Below are 26,410 nucleotides of genomic sequence, written 5' to 3' on the forward strand. Positions count from 1 at the left end.
TCAAACCGGAGCCGAGAGGCTGCGGGCAGCTTCGCAACCTAGCGCTGAACCGCTGCGCCATCGGGGAGGCCCAAGGTTTGGATTTTGAAAAGCCTCCCGCATTTGCCAATTAGAGGCAGAAAAATTCACAGTTTCCATCTGTAGCCCTGATGCCTTTGGGCAAATTCCTCCCCTGCTTGGCATCCTCCAAATATCATAAGGACCTGGGCTGCCCAGCAGTGACCTAGAAGGCTGGCCCCACCAGCCACGCACAAGTCAGCTGTCCTGCGAGGGCTTTCCAAGCGTTGGATCCTCAGAGTCAAACTCATTTCTGAAGGTGGCTGGTTAAATCATTCCCGTGAGTCGGTCTCTTCTGGAGGGGGTGGGGGAGAGGTGGAGTTTAATTTCACACCCACACCCACACCCACACCCTGAGAGTGGGCTGGATCTCCAAAGAGCAGGGAAAGTGAAAAAGAGTAATTTGACACCAGAGTAGAGACGCCTAGCCCAAGCCACTCACCTGCGGTGCCGGTTAGAAGTTAGCATCACCAGTTGAGTCTTCCGGGAGTCACATGCTCCTGATCTGACACCGTGGGGATTCTTCACCTCTGTGTGTGTGTGTGGGGGGGGGGGGGGGTTGGGGTTTTTTTTGTTTTTTTTGGTTTTTGGTTGTTTTTTTGTTTTTTTTTTTTCAAAACCCAGAACCCATTCTAACCCAGAGATAGTAGAGACTTTCTACAAAATATCTGACCAGTGTCACTGAAGAGAGAACTAAGGTGAGGGGAAGACTATGTGGGGCGCTTCTGGCAGGTTAACATTTTCCTGGCTACTCAGAATTACGATAACACTGTACTGTTGTTGCCTAACACCTGCCAGTGCACCTTCCGGACCTGACAAATAGAAAAGTAGCAGAGACTACTGGGGAGGAGGGAAGATGAGGGGGTAGGGGTGGGTGAAATGTCCCTGAGGAGGGTAATTCACCTGCAACATTCCTTCTGGGATATAAAGTCATGTCATGTTCACATTCCATCATATTCACATCTTCCACCTAAACCTAAGATTGTCCCGGTGCACACTTGGGGTGGAAATCTTGGGGCCATCTTAGGATCCTACCTGTCACCCCTCGTGTGTGGAAGGTAATGGCATGCATGAGATGTACCTTCTGAATTACTGACAAACAGGCAGGCAGAATATGTGGCTTTAATTCTAAAAGTTCAGCCATGGGTCAAGAGGTAAAATTTAGATTTGATTTGGGGAAGTTGGTCAAAAAAAGGTCAAAATTTGAACATTTTGAGTAAATAGGCTCTCTGATGACTCAACCAGTAATTGACAGCTATAGCTAGACACTTAGCTACCTCCTTAGCCAAAGTGAAAATAAAAAGATTTTAAAGGCAAATACAGTATGTTACAAAGTTGGAAAAAATAGCTTTCGCTCTTTATTTTCTTCTAGTCTTAGCACTTTGAATATTAAGAAGACTCAGTTTTCCCAAGTAATTGAAGAGCTGGTATTGGCAATATTTGGATAAAACACAAAATCTGTGTTTACTATGTAAATAAAAGTTTTTACAATAATCCAAGAAATTTTTATCCCTTTAACAGAAAGAGAATCAACCTCATTTTGCATTGGCACAATATCAATATTAAAGTTCATTGTTAAAATGCTGATAAATAAATAAATCTTAAAAAAAAAACCCTGATAATCTAATTTTTGCCAGCTTGAACAGATGAGATTTTCTTTCTCTTTCTGTAACTTTCTATTTCCATGTTGGCTTTTGTCCTCTTTCTTTTTCTGAAAGAATCGTTAAATAACCCTTAAACAAAGATAAGATTATTCCTCTTTTCCCTATACAACCACGTCCTTCCTACCTCACACTTTTTCCTAGCAAAACCACATCCTATTTTTTCCTTGCACATTTTGCACGTAATGTTTTTTCTGTTCCCTAGTACTTTGTTGCTAGTAGTTTCATTTTCTTACATTGATTATGATTTTTTTAAAGATTTATTTATTTATGCATACAAGAACTGGGGTGTAGGCCAGAGGTGCAGGTCGTGAGAGGATTCACCAGAGACAGAGTGGAGAACAGAACAGGCAGACTGACTGAAATACACTGCTGAGGGGAGCAGCGGGTAAGACAGGAGAGGTCTGCTGCACCATGTAGGTAGCTCCCTGGCCAGCCAGGGATCAAACGTGTGTTGCAGTGGCTGCGGATAGCTTAACCATGCTGTGCTTAACCCCTTGTGCCACCAGGGAGGCCCTTGATTATGATTCTTAGATTTCATAACCCTGATTACCAGTAAAAAGTAAGAAGCAAGCATATAAACTATCTGCCACATTCTGTAGTAGATTAGCATATTTATGAATATTTCATTTTATGATTTCTAGAGGCATATGCTTCCTTATGCCACAATTTTCAATGTGGCAAAAGGTGCATTTACTAACAGAGCCAAATGTTTTATTCCATCTGCAAAATTAGGAAAACAAAACTTAAGAACATACATTTAGTAATTAACACACTAATATTAATACACTAGTAAGTTCTTTTATATAGAAATGATCTAGCTAGTCAATGAATATTCATCATTTCACAAAACTTAGTATAAACAAAGATAAGATTATTCCTCTTTTCCCTATACAACCACGTCCTTCCTACCTCACCAAAAAATTTTGGATCCTTGAACAATGTGGGGATTGGGTGCATGACCCCTACAGAGTCAAGAGTCTGTGTATAATTTTGACTCCCCCAATACATAATTACTACTAGCCTGCTGTTGATCAGAAACCTTACCGAAAACATCAAAGGTCAATGAACCCATATTTTGAATGTTATTGAAGTTATATACTATATTCTTATAATAAGGTAAGCTAGAGAAAAGAAATTGTTATTAAGAGAGTAATAAAAGTGTTCTTACAATACTGGACTGTATTATTGGTTTATATCCTCTACAAGAAAATCAATATAAGTGCATCACCTCAGCGCAAAAACATTTTGTTCAAGGGCCAATTGTATTCTGAAGTAAGGATATCTTAAAATACAATTATTATTAAAAGTTGATTTATAAGTTTTATCCACTGACATTTATTTAACTGACCTGTTTTCAACAATTATGCTTTGACTGCTGATGAAAATGCCAGGAGCCATTTTTTTAAAAAAGATTTATTTATTTTTATACAAGAGCTAGGGTACAGGGCAGAGGTGTGGGGGGTAAGAGGATTCACCAGAGACAAAGCTGGGGGCAGAACAGGCAGACTGAGTGAAATACACTGCTGAGGGGAGCAGTGGCCTTGACAGCAAAGGTCTGCCACCCCATGTGGGAATCTCCCTGGCCAGAATCGAACCCACGCTGCAAGGACAGCCTCACAGCACTGCTCTCAACCCGCTTTGCCACCAGGGAGGCCCCTGCCTGGAGCCATTAAAGAGCTAGCCATTATCTTCAGTTGTTCCTGCTGACAAATCAGGCAAATATCAAAAATCACAGAAGTTAAACATTTGATTGTCTCCTTCCCCCCCCCCTTAATTTACTGTCCTGCTTGATATGTATCAAGCAATTCACTTTTGCTGTGTTTTGTTCTTACACTTTCATCATGGTAAACATCTAGAAGAAATACTTTTGTTTCATTAATCTTAATTTACATATGCACTTTTGTTTTAGAGTCAATTAAACAGGGCACTTTACAAGTTAATTTTTAGCAAGACCTCCTGATGTAGAATAATTTTATGCACATATAACATACATCTATAGACATTCGCAAACATGTGAATGTTTGCCAGATCCGAACCGAGGTCTTACAGCTTTTATTTTCAGATTTTAGCCATGAGACAGGTATAAGAATACAAAACTTACAAAAAAAAAAAAAAAAAGTCAGATCCAAATTGTGTTTCTGGCAGTAGGTATAAATTGCTGATATTTTTGAGAAAGACTCTTAAGAGTTTTTGTTTGCCAGTTTGCTCTCAAATAGCCTTGAGTACATACTTCATTTTTCACTTTGAATAAACCTTGAAAAGAGCTCCTTCAGGTGCCAACTATCAGCCTCCAATTAGACCAATTTCTTTTTTTTTTTAAAGATTTATTTATTTATGCATACAAGCACTGGGGTACAGACCAGAGTTATGGGGGTTGAGAGGATTCACCAGAGACAGAGTGGGGAACAGAACAGGCAGACTGACTGAAAAACACTGCTGAGGGGAGCAGCGGGCGAGACAGGAGAGGTCTGCTGCGCCATGTGGGTAGCTCCCTGGCCAGGGATTGAACTCGTGCTGCAGTGGCTGCAGGTAGCTTCATAGGTTGTGTCTTAACCCCTTGCACCACCAGGGAAGCCCCAATTAGGCCAATTTCTGACCATGAAGTTCCGTTAAAAACAACAATCCTTCCAAAATAGAAACAAAGAAATGAATACACAAAAGCTAAGTAAAACATTAAAAAAAGAAAACAACAAAAAATCAAAAAAAAATGAAGGAGGAAAAGGAAGTAAGTTATTTTTTAAAGATTTATTTATGCATGGAAGAACTGGGGTGAGGAGAAGTGAGAGGATTCACCAGAGACAGTGTGGAGCAGAACAGGTAGATCTACTGAAATACACTGCTGAGGGGAGCGGCTGGTAAGAACCTCCAACAGGGATAGAACTCAAGCCATCCAGGTGATAGCGTGATAGCTCTGAGACTTAGCCCTTACCCTACCAGGGAGACCCCAGGAAGTAAATTTTTTTTAAAGATTTATTTATTCATGCACTCAAGAGCTGGGTTACAGGCCAGAGTTGTGGGGGGTGAGAGGATTCACCAGAGACAGAGTGAGGAACAGAACAGGCAGATTGACCGAAGCACACTGCTGAGGGGAGCAGCAGGTGAGTCAGGAGAGGTCTGCTGCGCCATGTGGGGATCTCCCTGGCTGGGATCAAACTCGTGCTACAGTGGCTGCGGACAGCTTCATAGGCTGCCTCTTAACCCCTTGCGCCACCAGGGAGGCCCAGGAAGTAAATTTTTAAAAAATAAGGAAGCTGAATAAAAAAAAAAAGGGAAATAGATTTTTTAATTTATGTAATAAGTTTAATACATTTAAATTAAAATAATTTTTTAATAATTTATTTTTTTAAGATTTATTTATTTATTTATTCATACAAGAACTGGGGTACAGGCCAGAGGTGGGGGGGTGTGAGGATTCACCAGAGACAGAGTGGGGAGCAGAACAGGTAGATCTACTGAAACACACTGCTGAGGGGAGCAGTGGGCAAGACAGGAGAGGTCTGCTGCACCATGTGGGTCAGCAACCTGGCCAGGGAATCGAACCTCTGCTGCAGTAGCTGCAGATTGCTTCATAGTGCAGACACTTAACCCCTTGCACCATCAGGGAGGCCCCTAAATAATTTATTTTAAAAATAAATACAGGGGCCTCCCCAGTGGCGCAGCGGTTGAGCACTGGGTTGCGAAGCTGCCTGCAGCCTCTGAGGCGCCGGTTCGATCCCCGGCTGCTCCCTGGCCACCGAAGGAGGGTCCCACATGGCGCGCAAACCTCTCCTGCCGCCCGCTGCTCCCCTCAGCAGTGTACTTCGGTCCTTCTGCCTGCTCTGCTCCCCGCTCTGGCTCTGGTGAATTCTCTCACCCTCCTGCGCTTCTGACTGCACCCAGTGCTTGTATAAATAAATAAAAATAAATCTTTTAAAAAAAAATAAAAATAAATACAGTAAGTCCTTCCAAATATCTTATTACCAGGTTTCAGCTGAGACAAAAAGTAATTTTCCTGGCCTTTTTTCTTTTTCCAACCAAAGTATACCTATTCCAAACCCAAAACCAATCAGCTTTTTAATATTGAACTGAGGAGGGGCTTCCCTGGTGGCGCAAGGGGCTAAGATGCAACCTATGAAGCTATCCACAGCTACTGCAGCACGAGTTTGATCCCTGGCCAGGGAGATACCCATATGGCACAGCAGACCTCTCCTGACTCACCTGCTGCTCCCCATAGCAGAGTATTTCAGTCAATCTGCCTGTTCTGTTCCCCACTCTGTCTCTGGTGAATACTCTCACCCCCCGCATCTCTGACCTGTACCCCAGTGCTTGTATGCATAAATAAATAAATCTTTAAAAAAAAAAAGGTTTAACTGAGGATGCCTCCCTGGTGGCGCAGGGGTTAAGTCTCAGCACTATCAAGCTATTGGCAGCCACTGCAGCATGAGTTTGATCCCCAGCCAGGGACTAATCCACATGGCGCAGCAAGATCTCTCCTGACTCGCCCGCTGCTCCCCTCAGCAGTGTACTTCAGTCAATCTGCCTGTTCTGTTCCCCACTCTGTCTCTGGTGAATCCTCTCAGCCCCACACCTCTGGCCTACACCCCAGTTCTTGTATGCATAAATAAGTAAATAAATAAATAAATGCAAATCTTTTTTTAAAGATTTATTTATTTATGCATATAAAAACTGGGGTATAAGCCAGAGGTGCAGGGGGTGAGAGAATTCACCAGAGACAGAGTGGGAAGCAGAACAGGCAGATCTACTGAAAAACACTGCTGAGGGGAGCAGCATTTGAGCCAGGAGAGGTCTGCTGTGCCATGTGTGTTGCTCCCTGGCTGACAGGCAGTGACTGGAGATACCTTGATAGCGCTGTCTTTAACACCTGCACCAGCAGGGAGGCCCAAAAGTAAACCTTTTTTTTTTTTAAGATTTATTTATTTATTTATACATACAAGAACTGGGGTACAGGCCAGAGTTGTAGGGGGTAAGAGGATTCATCAGAGACAAAGTGGGGAACAGAATAGGAAGATCGACCAAAATACACTGCTGAGGGGAGCAGCAGGTGAGCCAAGAGAGGTCTGCTGCGCCATGTGGGTATCTCCCTGGCCGGGAATCAAGCTCATGCTGCAATGACTGCGGTGAACTTCATAGGTTGTGTCTTAAGCTCTTGTGCCAACAGGGAGACCCAAAAAGTAAATCTTATAAAAAAAAAAAAAAGATTTAACCTAGGAGCAAGAGGTGTAACTCAAGGGACCGCAAAAGATATAGTCCTCTCCAGATCCAGAGCCTCCAGAGCCAGCCAAAAGAAAGACATAAGCATTTCCCTACCCCCCTAAACCACCCCCTTCCAGCTGCCAGCAGTGGCTGGTGGGAAGCTAGTGGCAAGCTGGGTGCTACCCAGCCCTCCATCTGGCCATCATAAAGTCTCCTAACCTGTAGTTGGTCACCTGCTAATGGGTGTCCCAGGCAAGCAGAAAGCCAAGCCACTATTTGTGGGGTTCACATGTTGGGGTTCAGTGGGTGGGGTTCTTGGGTCTCTCTGAGAAAGATTTCAGCAAAGTTCCCCTTCAGGGGCACCCAGCTAGTTTATTACAAAAAGACGTTTGCATAGACACCAAGAGGTAAAGGCTGCACTTCAAAAGTTTATTAGGAAAAAGATGTCTAGGATAAGATCTGTATTCTAAAACAGATTGATCAAGGAAAAGAGACGCAGCCAGGCAGTCAGTATTGGGGGCATGATCTGTGTTTTGGCAGAGTGAGGGGTGTTCTTTTATAGTGTTGTGAGGGGGATTCATTCCTTTGTGGAATTTTATCTCTTTGGGGTCAGGTTGGATTGGCTTTCTATAACAGACAATACTTTCTGATCCTACCTCAGATTTCCACAGCTGGTTTAACAACTGGTTGATCATCCCTACCCCCACTCCTGGCTTTTCTTGTGAGACCCTCCATCTAGATTTTTCTACTGTTGGAGGCCTCCCTGGTGGCCTAGGGGTTAAGTCTCAGTGCTATCACCTCTATGGCCTGAGTTGATGTGATGTTAGGCAGGGAGATACCCACATGGCGCAGCAGACCTCTCCTGTCTTGCCTGTTGCTCCCCTCAGCAGTGTATTTCAGTAGATCCACCTGTTCTGCTGCCTACTCTGTCTCTGGTGAATCCTCTCACCGCCTGTACCTCTGGCCTGCACCCCAATTCTTGTATGAATGAGTGAATGAATAAATAAATAAATCTTTAAAAATAAATAAATAAACTTTTCTACTCTAAGCTTCCATCACTCAGGACACAAAAGGAGACAACAAGAAAGTGACAGCTTCCCTGGGAGGGAAGGGATCTTTTTCTTGGCGAGCTGAACCTGGAAAGGAAAGTGAAATTTTACTATGCATCTTGACCAGGCATGACAGGCAGAGATCCAGGAGATGGACAGTGTGGTAGGATCCTTTCCTTCAGTTGGCTCAGTGGCTTAGTGAGGGCCTAGCATGTCTCAACTGCAGACATGGCCCCCCGGTGTCCGTGCTGATGCTATCCCAACTTTGTCACCACAAACTGTGCAAGAAGTGAAATTTTCTTCCACGTTCCTAGGATCTCTGGCAGAGAGTGACACAGACAGATTAACAGGAGAAAAGCAGACACGTTTTATTTCCACAGACAGGAGAGCCCTCCCTCCAAAACTAAGACCCAAAGAAAGGCCCAGGTCTGAGGGTTTATGTGCTGGGTGGAACAGAGTGGCCGTGGTGGAATGGCAACTAAAATCTGTGGGACAACAAAAGGAAGAACAAGTTATTTGAATGAGGTCTTTGTGTACGGAATTCTTTTTTTTTTTTAAAGATTTATTTATTTATGTATATAAGAGCTGGAGTGTAGGCCAGAGGTGGGGGGGAGGGGGATTCACCAGATACAGAGTGGGGAACAGAAGAGGCATATTGACTGAAATACACTGCTGAGGGGAGCAGCAGGTAAGAGAGGAGATGTCTGCTGTGCCATGTGGGTAGCTCCCTGGCCAGCACTGTGGATAGCTTCACAGTGCTGTGCTTAACCCCCTGCACCACCAGGGAGGTGTACAGACTTTCTGTGTACAGACTTTCTGCCTGAACTCTGGTTCTCCATTTCTGGTAATAAGCATGTGTAAATGGTAAATGGTAAAAGGGTAAATGTTTTCAGGCTTTTCTGCCCTCCCACCATTAAGATTGCTCTGCCCAGGGCCTCCCCGGTGGCGCAGCGGTTGAGCGCTGGGTTGCGAAGCTGCCCGCGGCCTCTGCGGCGCTGGTTCGATCCCTGGCTGCTCCCCGGCCACCGGAGGAGGGTCCCACATGGCGCGCAGACCTCTCCTGCCGCCCGCTGCTCCCCTCAGCAGTGTACTTCGGTCCTTCTGCCTGCTCTGCTCCCCTCTCTGGCTCTGGTGAATTCTCTCACCCTCCCGCGCTTCTGACTGTACCCAGTGCATGCATAAACAAAAACAAACAAACCAGCAAACAAATAAATAAAGCATGCCTCTATAAAAAAAAAAAATTGCATTAAGATTGCTCTGCCTGATGGGGCACCTGCAGTTGTTACATTGTTGCAAGCTATCTTATTTACTTCTGTGGGCCATGGAAGGAGTGTTGAGATATTTGCCAAGGGAAGCAGAAGCCGGAGAAGCAGCAGGAGAGAAAAGGCGAGAAGAAAGCCAGAAGAGAGAGAGATAAGCAGAGTGAAGATTTACGGGGGGCTTGGAGGCCTACTGGCCTCCTGGCCCCCCCAACCCCCGGCACCCCTGCCAGCCATGTACCTGTTTGCCACACTACACGTAAAGCTCAATAAAAGCCTGAGAAAGCCACTGAGGGCTCCAGGACTCTCCTTTACCCATCTGCGGGCTCATAGATAACCTGCTCTGTGCCTATCCTGGCACTACAATTGGTGTAGTCAGCAGGATGGGTTCGATGCAGACGGGGGTGGAGCCCTCCAAAGACCTCAGGAGGGACTGAGGAGTAGCAGACTGTGAGCCTGTGACGCTGGACGTGTCCTGGCAGCACAGATGGTGACCAGAGTCCAGGAGCAGCAGGAAAAGATAAAGATGCTGCAGGAGCACAGGAGGTGGACAAGGTCCAGGAGCTGGGGGCAAGACCTCAAGTGGAGGAGGAGACAGCCCTCAAGGACCAGCCCACGACCCCTGCGGCAGCAGAATTGTCGGGGAAGAAAGGACCACGATTCCGAGCTCGCCCAGTGCTGATGCAGGAAAAGACTGATGGACTTGGACATATAATCCCACCAGAAGGTGGAGGAACTCTGTCAGAGCAATGTTATGTTTTGGGGAACCTGGGGGAGGATGCTACTGTTTGTAAACCCCAGGAGATGGGAATCTGGGGGTGGCCAGTGGGCCTTGATGGCCAAAAGCAGCCTGTGTACTGCCCAGCAGCTAGGCAGAGGAAAAAAGCCAACTTAGAAAGGCAAAAGCTGGTGCTGATATTGGGAAACCCTGAGTGGCTGTTAAGCAGCCTAAGTAAAGAAGGCCAGTGAGTCTCTTAAAATCACCTGTGGGTGATGCCCTGCTCACTGTTCAGTGAGGGTGAGATGTTGAGGAACCTGTCCTTGGGGGAAACGTAGGGAACGTGGCTTGTGGTGGAGCCCACAGCCAAAGAGGAGACCCAAGAGAGGCCGCATGTGGAGCTTATATCCACAGACCCCCGACCCATGTGCGTGTGCAGTGGGTTGGCCTGAGTGCAGGGGTCTGTGTGTCACATTGGTGGCTATGAAAGCCCAGTGTTGGAGCGACCTCAGACAGAAACCCTGAGGATTGGGCGATTACCCCCAAAGTATAAAATCACCAATCCAAGAGTGAGTGCATCCTGGGGGTGGATCTTATATGTGGTTTGTGGCTGAGACCACAGGCAGAGGCCAGGAAGCCTGACGGCTCCTGGTGGGTGACAGCAGATGATTGAGTGGTTCCCCTCCCTCCTAGGAGCAGTGCCTTCAGTAGCAGATTTGGTGGATCATCTGCTGGTGCCAATAATCGTCTTTTGCCACTAGGTGGGTGTCCTGCCTGGAATTATTTGTGTCCTGTTGTAGTTTCTTTTGGGGCCATGGCTGCTGTGTTTGTGTTTGTTAAAGGAAACTTGTATATACTTGTATATAGATAGTATGGCAGAAAACCCTGAAGGGGTGAATTGTAGGGTAAATGGTTTTCAGGCTTTTCTGCCCTCCCACCATTGGGGTTGCCCTGCCTGATGGGGCACCTGCAGTTGTTACATTGTTGCAAACTGTCTTATTTACATCTGTGAGCCACTGCCTGGGAAGGAGTGTTGAGATACTCGCCAAGGGAAGCAGAAGCAGGAGAAGCAGCAAGAGAGAGAAGGGGAGAAAGCCAGAAAAGAGAGAAGCAGAGTGAAGACTTACTGGGGGCTTGGAGGCCTCCTGGCCCCCTGGCCCCCCTACCTGCCATGTACCTGTTTGCCATACTACACGTAAAGCTCAATAAAAGCCTGAGAAAGCCACTGACGGCTCCAGGACTGTCCTTTACCCGCCTGCGGGATCATAGATAACCTGCTCTGTGCCTATCCTGGCACTACCGCACGTTTTTTCTTCCTTCTGGTACAGGGAGAGCAACTTTCCCATGGGAATTTTATCTTCCACTTTCAGGAGGAAGAAGGATGATCTGAGTGCCCGTCTCACCTCTTACCACATTCCACATGCCTTTAATCAAAATACCCAGTCTGTTGAAGGTAGCATATTTTGGGGGGCACATACTGAACTCTTTTAACAGAAACACTCAGAATCACAGATCTGGATATCAAAAGCTTTTTTCCTGGTGGGTAGTAAATTCTTAATTGACCCTCCATTGTCTCTCAGCCAGCAACCAATAATCCAATGGAAGAGATGGTCAGATCATAGGCTGTGGGACCCAACTCCTCCAAAAGATTCAGGTAGGATTTTCCAAGATGCCCCGGGTAAGTCTTTTCCAATACCTGTCACCTTGGTGTGTGGAACTAAGGTCAAAGAAGTCCCTGTGAGCCTCAGGAGAAACTATTACCATCACTTGAAGAATACAGTTACCTAGATTTAGGGACCTCTCCAGAGAAGCCTATCTTAATGCAGGGCAAACACCTACTGACACGGCTCTAGCACTTGAAGTCATCCCCATCTCATCATATGAGAATTCCTGCTCTCTCCTTGATGCCCCAGGCCCCCTTAGCATGAGCTATAACCCCTGATTAGCCTGGTTTACTTTAGTATTTATAGCCATGTAAATTCTCCATACATATTAACTTGGGTAATTATCTCCTACTTATCTGTCTGATAATTTATCCAGTCTCAGAAGAACACAGAAGGATTGGAGAATTCTTCTGCATCCCAACAATTTTTGATGCCATGTCAAATGTGGTTGACATTATCTGTCATGAAGGCATCAAAAGTAAAATACAAATCTATAAAGAGCAAAATAACAGAGAAATAGTTAACAAAATTCTCTTACCTCTTTGGAGTCTCCAGGGCTTCAAAGTACCATGAAATGTATAGTTTATCTGACTGTGTCTGTGAATTATCTTATGATTGCCCCCGCCTAACATTTTAGCCATTTTGGAAGTTTTCCACTAAGAGGCAGTTATATCTGGGATCTGAAATACCAAGCTGCGGTACTTTGCAACAATAGAAAATGCTGAAGGATAATTTTCCCCAAAAAGGTAAAATCATGACTTATGCTGATATAAAACTGGTCAGATGTTCAAATCAGTGCAAAGGAAATCCCAGCAGACAAATCAAGAATATTAAAATGATTTTGCTGATTATGGTGAAAAAAAATTAGGGTGAGTTGTCTTTTCGCTTGGCAGAATTCATTTGCATGTCCATAGGCATGGTTTTTTGTTGTTGTCAGTTAGAACTACAGAGTTTGCAAAATATCTACCAGAGGATCAGAATCAGAAAACTCTTGAGAGGAAGTGAGACCAGGAGAACTTGGGGAACAGGAAGGCTGAGACATGGGGACAGTGATTTTTTTTAAGGTTTTATTTATGCATACAAGTACTGGGGTACAAGCCAGAGGTGTGGAGGGTGAGAGGATTCACCAGAGACAAAGTGGGGAACAGAACAGGCAGACTGACTGAAATACACTGCTGAGGGGAGCAGCAGGTTAGTCAGGAGAGGTCTACTGTGCCATGTGGGTCAGCAACCTGACCAGGGATCGAACTTGTGCTGCAATGCCTGTGGACAGCCTCATAGGTTGCATCTTAACCCCTTGCGCCACCGGAGGCCCAGGGACAGTGATTTTAGCAATATAGGAACAGAAGGAACAAAACAGCTCCCAGAAAAATTAAAATTTTACTGAAATGTGGCTGAGCTAGTCACCACCTAGAGTAAGATCCGGTTACAGGATAATTAGGGAACAGAAAAACAACCACCACAAAACTTCCTGATCACCTAGTACCTAATCAATAGTCTTGCACATTGGACAACAGCAAGTATGAGAGTATACAGTAATGGACAGGGCTGGAATACAACAGGCAACCTCCCTTGGGCCCCCCTCCTGTTTTCAGGAGTTCTTTCCTCTTCAATAAATCTACACTTGCTTGCTCTCACGTTTGATGTGGCGGCTGTTATTCTACAACCGTTGTACACACCCAGACCCACAAGCATCCACTCTCCTAACACCCTGAGTGCGTAGTAGATGGAACTAAGAGTGGCAATGGTGGTAAAGCAACAAATATGTATGGGGAGACTAAACAAAGATAAAAGTTGTTTTAATACAAGGCAAAAAATGTTTCATAAAGGGTCATATAATAAATGGTTTGGTTTTTGCAGGCCTGTCTTTGTTGCAACTACTCATGTAACAGGGTGGTCCCCAGGAAAGGGGGAGGTTCCCTGCCCCACCCAAGGGAGGGTGGAGCTGAGCAGGAAGAGGAGAAGCTGGAGAAGAGACTGAGGAAGGAAGCAGGATGGAGCCAGGAGACCTGGAGGAGGCGCGTGGAGCCTAGAGACACGTGAAGAAACTGCTCTTGCCTTTTGGTCGTGGACGGGGTGACACAGATGTGGGTGAGACCCGTGGGGAGGTGACAATGGCAGCTTTTATTTTGATGTTGATTTTGCTCTTTTCCTTCCGGACTTGTCCGGTTGTTTGTGACCCTTTTCTGTGGGTCCCCACTGGAAGATGCTTTAGACTTGTGGCAGGCCTTGGGGCCTTGCTCTGGGCCAATCCCATTGGGATGGACTTTTACCCACGAGGGGATGGGTAACTTTGGGTGCTTGATTTAGAAACTAGATTATTTGCTTTTCCTGTATTGTTTCCTAGTTTTATTAAAGTTCCTTCCCATTAAAGTCTCATATGTTTTGTGTTGATCGGCGGATGGCAGAACCCATTTAGAATGGGCAGGTTTGCGGGGCTTGGGCTGCCCCTCTCCCTGTCCTATAACACTCATTGTAGTAAGAGATACTAAGGAAAACAAATGGACTTGGCTGTGGTCCAATAAAGCTTTATATATGGACACAAATATGAATTTCATGTAATTCTCACAAGTCACAGAATATTACTTTGATTTTCCTGAGACCTTTAAAAAAGGGAACATTCTTAGCTCACGGGCCTCAAAAATACAGGCAGTAGCAAAATTTGCCCTGGGGGCCACAGTTTGGACATCATGCTCCAGCAGGTGAAGTGAAAGTTTCCAACGAGACTCACGTTTTCCCCTCCGATTGCACAGGAGGTTAAATGGGAATTTCATTGTTCCTGCAGTAGCACAAAGCTGCTGTGAAATGCGCTAATGCAAATAACATGCCCAAAATGGTGTTTAAGGTTTTATTTTATTTTTTTTTTTTTATAGAGGCATGCTTTATTTATTTGTTTGCTGGTTTGCTTGTTTGTTTTGTTTATACATGCACTGGGTACAGTCAGAAGCGCGGGAGGGTGAGAGAATTCACCAGAGCCAGAGCGGGGAGCAGAGCAGTCAGAAGGACCGAAGTACACTGCTGAGGGGAGCAGCGGGCGGCAGGAGAGGTCTGCGCGCCATGTGGGACCCTCCTCCGGTGGCCGGGGAGCAGCCGGGGATCGAACCGGCCGCGGGCAGCTTCGCAAACCAGCGCTCAACCGCTGCGCCACCGGGGAGGCCCTAAGGTTTTAATTAGCATTATTACTCTAGAACTGGGATCGGCAGCTCGTCTACAGTTAGACACAGGGCCAGCTAAGTGCCCACTAGTCTGCGCGCGCAGCAGAACTACAGTCCCGCCCCGCCGTCCATGTCCGGAGTCTTTGCGGGACTGGACTTCCGCCTCGGTAGTTGCCTTGGCCACAGGTCGGAGCCCGGCTCAGGACTTCCAGAAAAATATGGAAATCTAGAGGGAAAACGCGCACGCGCACGCGCACAAGCTGTAACTGTCCGCGATTGGCCGCCACAACATGGGAGGCGGGACGACAGTGTAACTCTGGCCTGCGATTGGCCAGTGCAGAGCAAGTCCGGTTAATTAAGTGTGATGCCATAGGCCGGTTCAGTAAGAGGCGGGGAAAAGAGGGTGACACGGCGGCATTGGCAGGCGTAGCCTGCGGGTGTGAGGATTCGTTCAGCGCTAGCTGCCGGGTGCGGTACCCAGCTTTTATTGGCTCATGTCTTCCGGGGCGGAGAGCCCAGCGGTCGCGATTGGCCCGAGCAGCACGAGGCGGGCATCCCGCCGGCGGTGACTCGCGATTGGCCTGCATGGGCAGGGCGGCCGGGGGCACCGGCCTGTGCACCGGCTGGCGATGGCGTCCGGCGGCTGGCGCTGGCTTCGCGGCCTGTGGGCCGCTGGGCAGCCCCTGTTCCAAGGTCGTGCTCTGCTGGTCACCAACACGCTGGGCTGCGGCACGCTCATGGCTGCCGGGGACGGCGCGCGCCAGTCCTGGGAAATCCGCGCCCGACCCGGCCAGAAGTTTAACCCGTGGCGCTCAGGTGGGGAGGCCGGCGCTGCTGGCCCTGACCCCGAGGGACCTTTGACCCCAGACCCGCGGGCTGTCACCCTTCATCTGTCTCCTCTGCCCCGGGCAGAGCCCATAGACGCTCCCTGATCTCCTACCTCTCCCGGTCCCACCACTGCCGTCCTGGGTCTCAGTACCCTCCCACCCGTCCCCAACTACCGCTCGGTCTTGTCCCACTTAGGGGTTCTGTCTATCATAGCCGGGGTTTCTGTGCACTCCCACCCGTGGAGCAGGCAAGGGTGCAGCGTCTGGACCTGGCCAGCCTGCGGTCACTCCCTGCCTGCACACTTCCCATTTTCCTACACACTGAACCTCCATTTCCACTTCTGGAAGTGGGTTGATGGATTACCCTGGAAGAGTGGTGAGGGCACGAGGGGAGAAGATAAGGAATCCCAGGAGTATGCCTGTTGGTGGGGCTGTAAAGAATATATGTGTGGTCTCTGAGAGGGAGGATTTACCCAGGTCTTAGACAGGGAGGGGGTGAGATTTGCCCTCCTGACATGGACCGGACTCTTGGACTGCCCTCAGCGAGCATGTTTGCTGTGGGCTGCAGCATGGGCCCCTTCCTGCACTACTGGTACCTATGGCTCGACCGTCTGCTCCCCGCATCTGGCTTCCGTGACCTCCCAAACATCCTCAAGAAGGTCCTCGTAGACCAGCTGGTAGCCTCTCCCTTGATGGGCGTCTGGTACTTCTTGGGTAAGGAACTCCTATAGGTCAGAGCCAGCTTCACATTAAGAAAGATATTCTATAAATCAGACATTCTGCAGGGGAGGGAGAGGGATCAAATCGAGCGTGGGAGGAGCACAAGGGACTATGGTGATGGTGCACGGGTGAATTGGTGGTGGGAATTCTATGGGGACTACACCTGAGAAAAGAAAGCAAACATTGTACAAAAATGAACGGTGATGTAAAATATAAATAAATAAATAAATAAATTTAAAAAATAAAGATGTTGATGTATCTCCTGTATGGGTGGCCCTGGACTGAGGGCCAGGTCACAGTGGAGACAGGACAGATCCAGTGGGGGCAGTTGTGCATGACAGAACCACACGCTCTGCGATTGAGGAATGAAGACTGTGGTCAGGCGGGCTTTTCTAAAGGAGGGACACTCAGCTGAGACTTGAAGAAGCCGAGGCAGGGGGACCAGGCCATGCAAAGGACCTAAGGCTGAAGGAAGAGTTGCTGAGGCCAGGGTTTGTGGAATGCAAACAGGCTCTGAGGAAAGAGCATTCCCCTTCCCCCAGGCTCAATTTCCTTATCTATGAATGACTGTAATAAAACAGTATGACAGCCTCAGTCTCTGGAAGGGTGTTGTCTCTGTCTTTGTCCTGGCATGCTGTAACATCTCGCTGGAACCTACTTGTTCTGTGTAGTTCCCCCACAGCAGGCTGCTGTGTTGCTTTCCCACTGGGAAACTTTAAAACCCCCCTTTACCCACGAGTGTTTGTACCCCCCTGCTCACTACAACATCTGGGACTCACCAGCCTCTGACACTCGTTTCTTGATTTCCTTACCAGGCATTGGCTGCCTGGAGGGCCAGACACTGGATGAGAGCTGCCAGGAGTTACGGGACAAGTTCTGGGAATTCTACAAGGTGGGCATGTTCTCTAAGATCCCATTCCGCCCACCACCTTATCTGCCCTCTCTTTCGGCCCTTCCCCCTTAAGTCCTGCCTCTCAGACCCAGGTCCCTCTTGGGCTCACCCCTCACCATTCCACCCCTCCTTGCAGGTGGATTGGTGCGTCTGGCCAACTGCGCAGCTGGTGAACTTCCTCTTCGTGCCCCCCCAGTTCCGAGTCACCTACATCAACGGCCTGACGCTGGGCTGGGACACGTACCTCTCCTACCTTAAGTACCGGGTGAGCACATTGGGCACACCAGGCACCCAGGGAACTCCTCCGGGACCACCTTTGTGAACCTGAAGTGACAGTACAGCACACTCCTGGGTGAGGGCCTCCCGTGCCCATGATAACCTGCATCCCACAGTGGGCAGGCAAGGAGCCGATCACCAGGATAAAGACCCAGCCCACCTCTGCTGCCTGGTGCTGCATCTGTCCAGTTGGACAGGTGGAGGAGGGCTCAGCTAGGATGTGCAGGCATTTGACCAGACCTTCTTGTGCGCACAGATCCCTGAACCAGTGACGCCCCCAGGTTGCGTGGCCCTGGGCACCGTGCAGACTGAGCTGCCTCACACTCCAACTGGATGCCAGACAGGGCAAGACTGACCCCCCACCTGGGTGGGAGGGAAACAAGCTCCTAGTAGGCCAGGCGCCTACGCCAGGTCCCATCCCCACCCCAAGTGGGGCGTCTGGCTGGGCTGCCCCTTCCAAACCTATCACTAGGTCTATTTCTCCATTTGAAACACAATCATAAAGCTGGACAGTCATCCCCCAGCCCTCACTGAGCCCTTAGTGGCCGGTGCCTGAGGTAACCCGTCCTCAGCATTGTACCCCAGCCAGCTCCAACCCACCAACACTGCCATGGGCTAGGTAGGCTCTGTTCCCCTCAGGCCCTGGGACCAAGGTGAGGGCCAGCCTGGAGTTAGCCCTCAGAATCAGGAGGCTTAGGCAGGGCCCAGCAGTCTGCAGTCTTCAGCACTAATCATGGACTATGGAAATATCATTAAATTCTCTGTAACTGGAAATCCTGTGCATGACCAGAGTTAGTGTTCACAGGAGACTGTGATCCATTCGCTTTATTGGGTGTGTGTAGTGTAGTCATGACATCTCCTGGGGAACTGGGAGGCAGGTGTGACACTCATGACTTCAGAACAGGTCTGGTGTATGAGGGGTAGGGGTCCCAGGGTGGTGAGTACCCACAGTAGCCCCCCACTCCCAAAACAGATGAAACCTGGGGAACAAGGAGCCAGGTGGGTCATTGCCTGGCTCTGCCCCACTGTGCTCCATGCCGAGACCCCTGCAGTAGTCTTGACAACTGAGTCCCAGCCGAGGGGCCGGCAGGCCTGGCCACCTCCCATCACTGGATCAGCCTGCCTGGGTGTCATCTGGCCTCCTCTTCCAAACCATTAAGTGTTGATGGGGGCAAATTAAAAAAAGGGAGGGGGTCTGGAGAGGTGAGCGGTGAGTTCACAGGGTCACAACACGCCACGGCAGAGTGGGGACAGGGCTGTATGTACAGGGTGGGACATCTGAGCCCTTGGGGACATCTCCAATAAATAAATAAATAGCTACGATAATAAATAAGGGTGATGGGGAAGTCAGGGCAGGGGTCTGGCGCCTGGGCAGTGGGGCCTGGGCAGGCCCTGGGGGCAGGGAGGGGGCAGGGGCAGGGCAGCTCTCAGCAGGCGCAGTCCTGGTGCGGGGGCGCCTGCTGGTCCGTGAGCTGTGGGCCCTGCTTGGCACCAGTCACCGCAGGGTCTGCTGTGTCCAATGACTCGGACATTTTCTCACAGATGACATCCACCAGGCGCTCAAAAGTCTGCTTGACATTAATATTGTCCTTGGCGCTGGCCTCAAAGAACTCGAACCCTGCGGTCGGGGAAGAGAGGGATGAGCATCCTGGTCCTCCCACACACACACTTCAGGGGCTCTCGATTGCTCTCTGAAGAGACTGGGTCCCTCGGACCTGATTCTGGCCCTATACCATCAGCTTCATTTCCTGAGTGATCCTCATGTTCCAGTCAGAAAAAACTATCTGCCAAAACAGAATTTCCCATATCTGGCCTTTGCCTAAGCTGTTTCCTTTGCCAGAAAGACCACCCTTCTTTCAAACAGCAGCCCCCCCATCCCTGCCCCCAGGAAACCCTACTTCTATCCTGCAGAGCCTCTCTCCCACCAAGAATTCCCCCAGCCCAGGTCCCTCTCCCTCCCAAAGCTGGAGGCCTCTCAAGGGCCCAGCATGGTGTCAGAATGAATGAGTCCCTTCCTACATGGTGAATCCCTATGCATCCCTCAATGTCCACCTCCAGTAGCCCGTGAGTGGTGGCCACTAAGCAAAAATTGTGAACTGTCCAGATTCTAATCCAGACCCTGTCCTGGCTTTGTTATGAGACCTTGGGTGTGTCCCCCTCCCCTTTCAGGGCCTCAGTGTCCCCTCAGCCTGTGGGCAGCAAGTTCCACTGGGCACTCACCAAGGTGGTCAGCTAGCTGTCGGCCACGTTCTGACGACACCACCCGTTCATCTTCCATGTCACACTTGTTCCCAACCAGCAGCACCTGGGCATTGTCCCATGAGTAAGTCTTGATCTGAGTTGACCTAGAGGAGGCGGTGATAGTGATGGAGGTTGGTTACGGCTCAGAGGGTGCCAGCTTCAGACCCCACCTCCCATTCTTTGAATGTGACAGGCTGTCTCCTCTCTATCAGTTGTCCAATCCATCCGTGGGTGGTCCTTCGGGAAACAGCTGATCTTGGAGTCCTTCTTTCAGTGTATCTTAAAATGTATCATTATTTTGGGGTAGAATACTTAAATATTTATATTCTCTAACCTGTGCAAACTAGCCTTTCATTTTTCTGTCCCCCTCAGGTGTCTGGTTTTTTTTTCTTTGTGTTTACAGTTTTCCTTTTCTCTTTTTTAAAGATTTATTTTTATTATTTATGCATACAAGAACTGGAGTGTAGGCCAGAGGTGTGTGTGGGGCTAAGGGGTGAGAGGATTCACCAGAGACAGGGTAGGGAGCAGAACAGGCAGACTGACTGAAATACACTGCTGAGGGGAGCAGCGGGCGAGACAGGAGTGGTCTGCTGAGCTATGTGGGTTAGCTCTCTGACCTGGGATCGAACTGAGGCTACAGTGGTAATAGCGCTGAGACTTAACTCGTAGGCCACCAGGGAGGCCCCAATACCACACTGTTGATGCTTATAGGTTTACAGTAGCTCTGGGACACCAGTATTATTATACTTCACTCTCTCAGCTTCGCCATGCCCCAGGCTTTGCATCAAGCCCAGCTCAGGAGGTAGTCTGGGAAGGGATTAGGGCATGCTTACCAGTCCTGCACAGCATTGAAGGATTCCTCGTTGGTGATGTCGTACATGAGGATAAAGCCCATGGCGCCCCGGTAGTAGGCTGTAGTGATGGTCCGGTACCGTTCTTGCCCTGCTGTGTCCTGGAGAAGGGAAGACAGTCAGAGAGGACCCACATGTAAACTTCTCAGCGTGAAGTTGAACACAGCTTGGACAAAGGCCCTGAAGTGGGACTGTGCCTGATGCATTTGAGGAAAAATGAAGCAAGAGGAGGTGGAGGTATGGACTGGGCCACACCAGGCCGGGGGCAGGTGGGTTTTACCCTGAGTGGGGTAGGAGCCATGGCTGTGAGTAGAGAAGGGGGGGGTTTGACTTGGGATTTCTCAGGCTCCTCCGGTCATCAGTGGGGTTGAGGGAGGTGGCCAGGAGACCCTGGAAGAAGCATCTGCTTTGGTCCCAGGGAATGAAGTTGGGGATCAGAGTCCAGCTGAAATCTCATACAGCTCACATGGAAGAACTTGAACGTGGGGAAACAGGCCCCAAGCTAAGAGATGCTCTCAACTATGTTGTGGTGGGATAGGAGCCAGCATATGCTCCTTCCCCACGCTGGAGAGCACTGAGCAGGTTCCCATTGGGGAACTGGAGTGCTCCCTGTGTCTATGGTCCCTTGTAAGTGCCTGAAAAATGCCCACAGTGTGAAGGAATGAATCTAGACAGGAAGGAGGAGAGTGAGAGAGCCACGAGATTCCCATAGGGACCCACCCAGATCTGCAGCTTGATCCTCTTGTCATTGCGGTAGATGGTCTTGACCTTGAAGTCTATGCCCACCGTGCTGACAAAGGCAGGCGTGAAGGAATCATCTGCATAGCGGAAGAGGAAGGATGTTTTGCCTACACTGCTGTTGCCAATGATGAGAATCTTGAACATGTAGTCGAAGTTCTGATCCGAGGACTCCTTCTGCCCATAGCGTGAGTCTGTGGCTGACGCCATCTGGAGGTTCAGGCATAGAAGAGTGTGAGGGGTCTTCATCCCAAATGCCCAAGCCTTTGCAGGAAAGGGAAAACTCCAGAGCAGACTAGTGTGTGATTACCCTTACCCCACCAGGAACCCCAGTGGGAATGGCAGGGCTCCCCTAGGAGCGGGCAATGACCTTGAAGGGCCTGAGGTTTCAGATGAACTCAAGAGTGACAGGGATGGGGACATTCCTGCAGGCCCCCCAGCAGGCTCGCCAGGTCCAGCAGTAACCTTAAACCTGAGGCTACACTGGGAGGGTAAGACTTCAGTCAGCCCCGCCCCCCATCAATCATTCATGTTCTTCAGAACAGAATGGTGCACATGCACTGGCCTGGAGGCACAGCCGCAGCAACCCCCACTTCCTCCAGATGGGGAGAACAGGACCAAGGCAGTCTCGTCACGTGATGGGGGCGGGGCGTGCATATGCTCACGTGCACTCAGCAGGGCACACGTAGGTCCACGCTCATGCACACATGAAGCTGAGAACACATTCGGTGCACCGGACATGAAGCCGACACCTGTCTGCACTCAGACTTGCATATACAAATGTGCAAACCCACCCGTGCACACGACGCCCTTCGCCCCTGCAGGTGTATACACACCACCCCCATGGTCACGCATCCCCGTCACATATTCACACGACCGTGCACTCACACACACACACACACAGTCCCCTTACCCGCCCACCCCAGGTCGGGGCCTCCGTGGCTCCCGTGGCTCCATACTCATGCAGCACGCACACACTTGGGTTCGGACCCCCAAGGGATCATACGAGCAAACCCTAGAACACGCCAAGGTACACACCGATCCGCCAGCACAGGCGGGCGCGTACACGCGTGTGCACACCACGCGCACGCGCACGCACAGAGCCTCGCGCGCACAGCTTCCCGCAAGGCACTCGCCTCCCCTCCCCCTCCTCCGCAGAGCAGGGCGGGCGGGGGGGGGGGGGAATGTGTGTGGAGGATTGGGGGTGAGGATCGGACAGACAGGAGAACCCGGGGTCCTACCATCCTCAGGCCCGCGAACTCCGCATCCTTCCACGGAACCCCCGCCAACCTCGTCCCCCACCCCCGCCAGCCCATCAGTCAAATGAAGGTTAAGTAGGTGCTGGGAGCTAGCGCGCACCGGGCCATCTGGGAGTTCACCTTACCCTGACCGAGGCGGTGGCGACCCGGGTGGCGGCGACTTTTTTGGCGGCGGCGGTGACAGGGCCCCAGGTGCGCTGACGCGGTGCTGCGCGGCGTCAGCAGCTACAGCAGCAGTAGCAGCAGCAGCAGCAGCAGCAGCGGTAGCTCAGGCCCCTGCAGTCCGCGGTGACGTCCTGCAAAGAGCGGGGCGGGGCCTCACATGCAGATAAGGCCGTGACGCCATACTGGGGCGTCGCCGCGCGAGGAGTTGTGGCCCACTGACGCACGCGGAGCCCGTGGGGGCGGGGCTCCGGTGCAGATTGACGCGCTAATAAGGTGGGACTCAGGGTATGCAACCAGTAGCAGGAGGGGCCGGCGCAGGCGGGGCGGGGCGGTCTGCTGGCTCCGCCTCTCGGCTGTCAGGAAGGCGGGGCTCATGGCGTGTTCTCACTGGCTTAAGGGCTAGAGCGACGGGGAGAATAACCAATAAGAGATTATCGACGCTCTCCCGTCCAATGGTGACTCCCGAGTGATTGAAGGGCCGAGGGCGGAGCCCTTGGCCGAGCCTGGGTCTTCAGGGGGCGTAGCTCTCCCCTTCACGCGTCCACCCCAGGTGGGGGACTCTGGAGACGACCGCCCTGTCCTGGAAGTTGTGACCTCTCGTTCAACGCTCCGTAGTCCCAATTTCAGAAAGGGAAAACAGAGGTCTAAGATATGCGCTATGCTCCCTATTTATGGAGTTCAGAATAAAGAAGTACAAAAGAGACCGTCCAATTTGAGCTGGGAGACCTCCAAGGAGGAGCGGACTGATAGACGCTCCACCCTGTTCCTCAGACTCGATGACAGCTGCCGCTCCCCCTACCCGCCCCCCCCCCCAGCCCCTAGGAAAGAAGAAAGGAATTGGTGGATGCTTCTAGGACCTCTCCCTCCCTGCGCCCCTTTTTCCAGGGGGAAAAAAATGTAAAGAAAAGGCGGAATTAGGACAGAGAAACGGCCTGTCCCTTAAGCCCCGAAAGCCTGCGGCGGGAGACTCAGGAAACAGGGAAGACGTGAGCGAGGTTCAGAGACCCAAAAATAAAGTCGCGTGGTTAGGAGATGCTTAATCCTCCCAGGTTCCGGAGCTAAAAGACACGGACTGAGACACCCCTCCCGCCATACTGGGAAAACAATACTCAGAGGCAGAGATTTGGGGGATTTAGATGCTCCGTGGTTAATTTCCCAAAATCTTGGGGTGGGGGGAATTAGAAGGGGGAGGGGACAAGACCCAAACCACCACTCCGGGTCCCTGCCCATGCAACTCCTGTCCCCAGGCCCGGCAGAGGGTTGTGGTCACAGGATATTCCCGATCCCCCAGCTTCCACCCCAGGAGGCAGGGAGGGGGGCTCGTTTATAAAAAGCTCACCAGCTGCGGAGGCGCCGAGAGACCAAGAATAACTTCGCGCCTTGAGGCTGCCCCACCCCACCCCCCGCCCACCCCCGCCCACAGCGCCCGGCTAGCGCAGGGACGTCTCTCCCGCTCCCTTGTCGTTTGGGAAATCTATTTTTTCTAAGGGTAACATGTTTGCCCTTCTCCTCCACTCGCACTATAAAATTATCACAAACCCGCTGGAGGGAATCGGAAAGATTCTGATAAACATAAAAATATAAATAAAAATAAATCCATCCCTGTTCTCCCGACGCGGAGATGGACCGGCGAGTCCTCGCTCTCTGTGAGATCCCAGGCTTGGCTGATCTAGGTACCCGCCCGCCACCCAGGCGGAGGTGAGGGCTTGCAGCTGGGTCCTCTGACCTCCCAAACGCACACGGACTTTGTACTGGGGTGGCTCTAGAAAATACGCCGGCGGGGGCGGGACGGGGGGCACCCACAGCAATGTGCACTAGCTTCTGTACAGAGGAATTTGTAGTTTAAAACAAAAATAATGGGAGACCTTTATTGTTACTAATCGGGATTCAGTTTGGAATTAGGAATGGTTGATCGAGGAATGGCTGCGGGCTCCTGCATGGCAAGGAAGACAGGGCCAGGCCGGAGAAGGACCCAAACCCTCCCAGGTCTCATCCATTCAGAATAGTAAAATCCATTCATCCTTCCCCCAGCGCCCTCCGTTTCCTGTTTCTCCTCCAGTCTTCTGCACCGTCCTCTGGTTCTAGTTGTGAACCTGCCTCTAGGCCTTTGTAGCAGTTATTTCCTCTGCATTGAGGAGTCCTGTTTCCCCCACCCCCACCCCCACCCCCACTTCAATCTTGTCACCATATCTCTCCTTCCTAACACACTCCCTGCAAAAATGATGATGCTGAGTTGTTTATCCACTAGCCATCAGTGAGCTCCAAGAGGCAGAGGTTGCTGTTCCCAGTTCTAGACCTGTGACCACAGTAAGTGCCCTGTGATAGTGTATATGAATGAATGAGTGGCTGGATGGACAGATGGATGGCTGGATGGTTGAATGGATGGACAGATGGATGGATGGATGGATGGAGATGGATGGACAGATGGCTGGATGGATGGCTGGCTGGATGGACAGATGGATGAATGGATGGATGGATGAATGGACAGATTGCTGGCTGGCTGGCTGGCTGGCTGGATCAATGGAAGGATGGTTGAATAGAAGGACAGATGGCTGGCTAGATGGCTGGATGGGTGGATGGCTAGACTTTGGATGGATGATGACTTTGGTGAAGGAGCCAGTGACACAGAGAGGTGGGCAAACATTGCTCCAGAGGGACAGTACAGCACCTGCAAAGGCTCAGAGGCTGGAACTCACCAAATGAGCTCAAGGGACAGCACTTCAGCTCTGTGAGAGAAGTGGGTCAGGCAACTTTTTCTCCCTTAACAGAGGACACACTGAAGCCCTGAGAGCTACCCTATGAGCCATAAGGACTGAAAGTTCCTAGGGGCCCTGGACACATCCAGCCTCCTCTTCAAATCTAGGGTGAGTCACAAAGGCAAAGACTATGGGACTCCCCGGTGGTGCAGCGGGTTGAGCAGCGTGCTGTGAAGCTGTCCGCAGCCTCTGCACATGGGTTCGATTCCCGGCCGGCCAAGGAGAAACCCACGTGCTATGGCAGACCTCTCCTGTCTTGCCTGCTGCTCCCCTCAGCAGTGTCTTTGGTCCATCTGCCTGTTCTACTCCCTGCTCTGTCTCTGGTGAATTCTCTCACCCTCCCATGCCTCTGACTGTATCCCTGTTCTTGTATAAATAAATAAAAAATCTTAAAAAAAAAAAAAAAAGAGAGAGAGAGACTGTGCCTCTCCAGAAGTGCCCCAAACAGGAGAAAAAGGAGTTCTGGAAGCATGTGTTCACATCCTCCCTCTGTGGGCCTCAGTTTCAATATCTGTGAAGTGGGAGAAGAGGGAGGTAGAGTTGATTTGCATTCTGTTGGGTATGGAGCTCGCAGCTGGTTCAGGGCATGCTTTCCCAAAAGATACCTGTCCTTACAATTCTGTGATCCACACAAATGACCCATTTTACAAGGCTCCGGAGGTAAAAGGACTCATTGACATTGCCAAAGTTCAAAGCTGGAGGACACTGAGAATGGTGTGGTGGACCGGGTCCGGGCCGCTAGGTATAAGTCTGGAGAGGGTAGAGAACATGAATCAGAGAATCCCTGAAAATCTCTACCAGTGTCAGCCTGGAGTAGCGAGTCAGGGAGGACTTCCTAGGGAAGGAGACATTGAGCTCAGACCCAGATGAGGGGGAGGAGAAAGAGAAGCATACAAGGTTGTGGGCACACACATGCAAAGGCCCTC

The 26,410-nt window shown here is 50.2% G+C and overlaps 2 protein-coding genes across 3 annotated transcripts; one reads left to right on the forward strand and one right to left on the reverse strand.

Annotated features, from left to right (window-relative positions):
- Nucleotides 1–15,376: 15,376 nt before the first annotated feature.
- On the forward strand, nt 15,377–17,871 carry MPV17L2 (MPV17 mitochondrial inner membrane protein like 2). Its single transcript, XM_037506167.2, has 5 exons — nt 15,377–15,575; nt 16,130–16,300; nt 17,122–17,198; nt 17,335–17,463; nt 17,731–17,871. The coding sequence occupies exons 1-5, from the start codon at nt 15,389–15,391 to the stop codon at nt 17,827–17,829; spliced, it is 663 nt and encodes a 220-aa protein (XP_037362064.1). The 5' UTR covers nt 15,377–15,388; the 3' UTR covers nt 17,830–17,871.
- A 55-nt stretch (nt 17,872–17,926) lies between these two features.
- RAB3A (RAB3A, member RAS oncogene family) lies at nt 17,927–22,792 on the reverse strand. Of its 2 annotated transcripts, XM_037506165.2 has the most exons (5): nt 22,689–22,792; nt 21,287–21,514; nt 20,549–20,667; nt 19,695–19,819; nt 17,927–19,092 (listed from the first exon to the last, which is right to left on the reverse strand). In XM_037506165.2, the coding sequence occupies exons 2-5, from the start codon at nt 21,512–21,514 to the stop codon at nt 18,902–18,904; spliced, it is 663 nt and encodes a 220-aa protein (XP_037362062.1). In that variant the 5' UTR covers nt 22,689–22,792; the 3' UTR covers nt 17,927–18,901. The 2 variants fall into 2 exon arrangements, with proteins under 2 accessions (XP_037362062.1, XP_037362061.1); XM_037506164.2 differs by lacking the exon at nt 22,689–22,792 and having other exon boundaries at nt 21,287–22,137.
- Between the last annotated feature and the right edge of the window lie 3,618 nt (nt 22,793–26,410).

This window comes from Talpa occidentalis, unplaced genomic scaffold (assembly GCF_014898055.3).
Source record: "Talpa occidentalis isolate TD23 unplaced genomic scaffold, MPIMG_talOcc4v2.1 talOcc4.12, whole genome shotgun sequence".
In the NCBI taxonomy this organism is placed as follows: domain Eukaryota; kingdom Metazoa; phylum Chordata; class Mammalia; order Eulipotyphla; family Talpidae; genus Talpa; species Talpa occidentalis.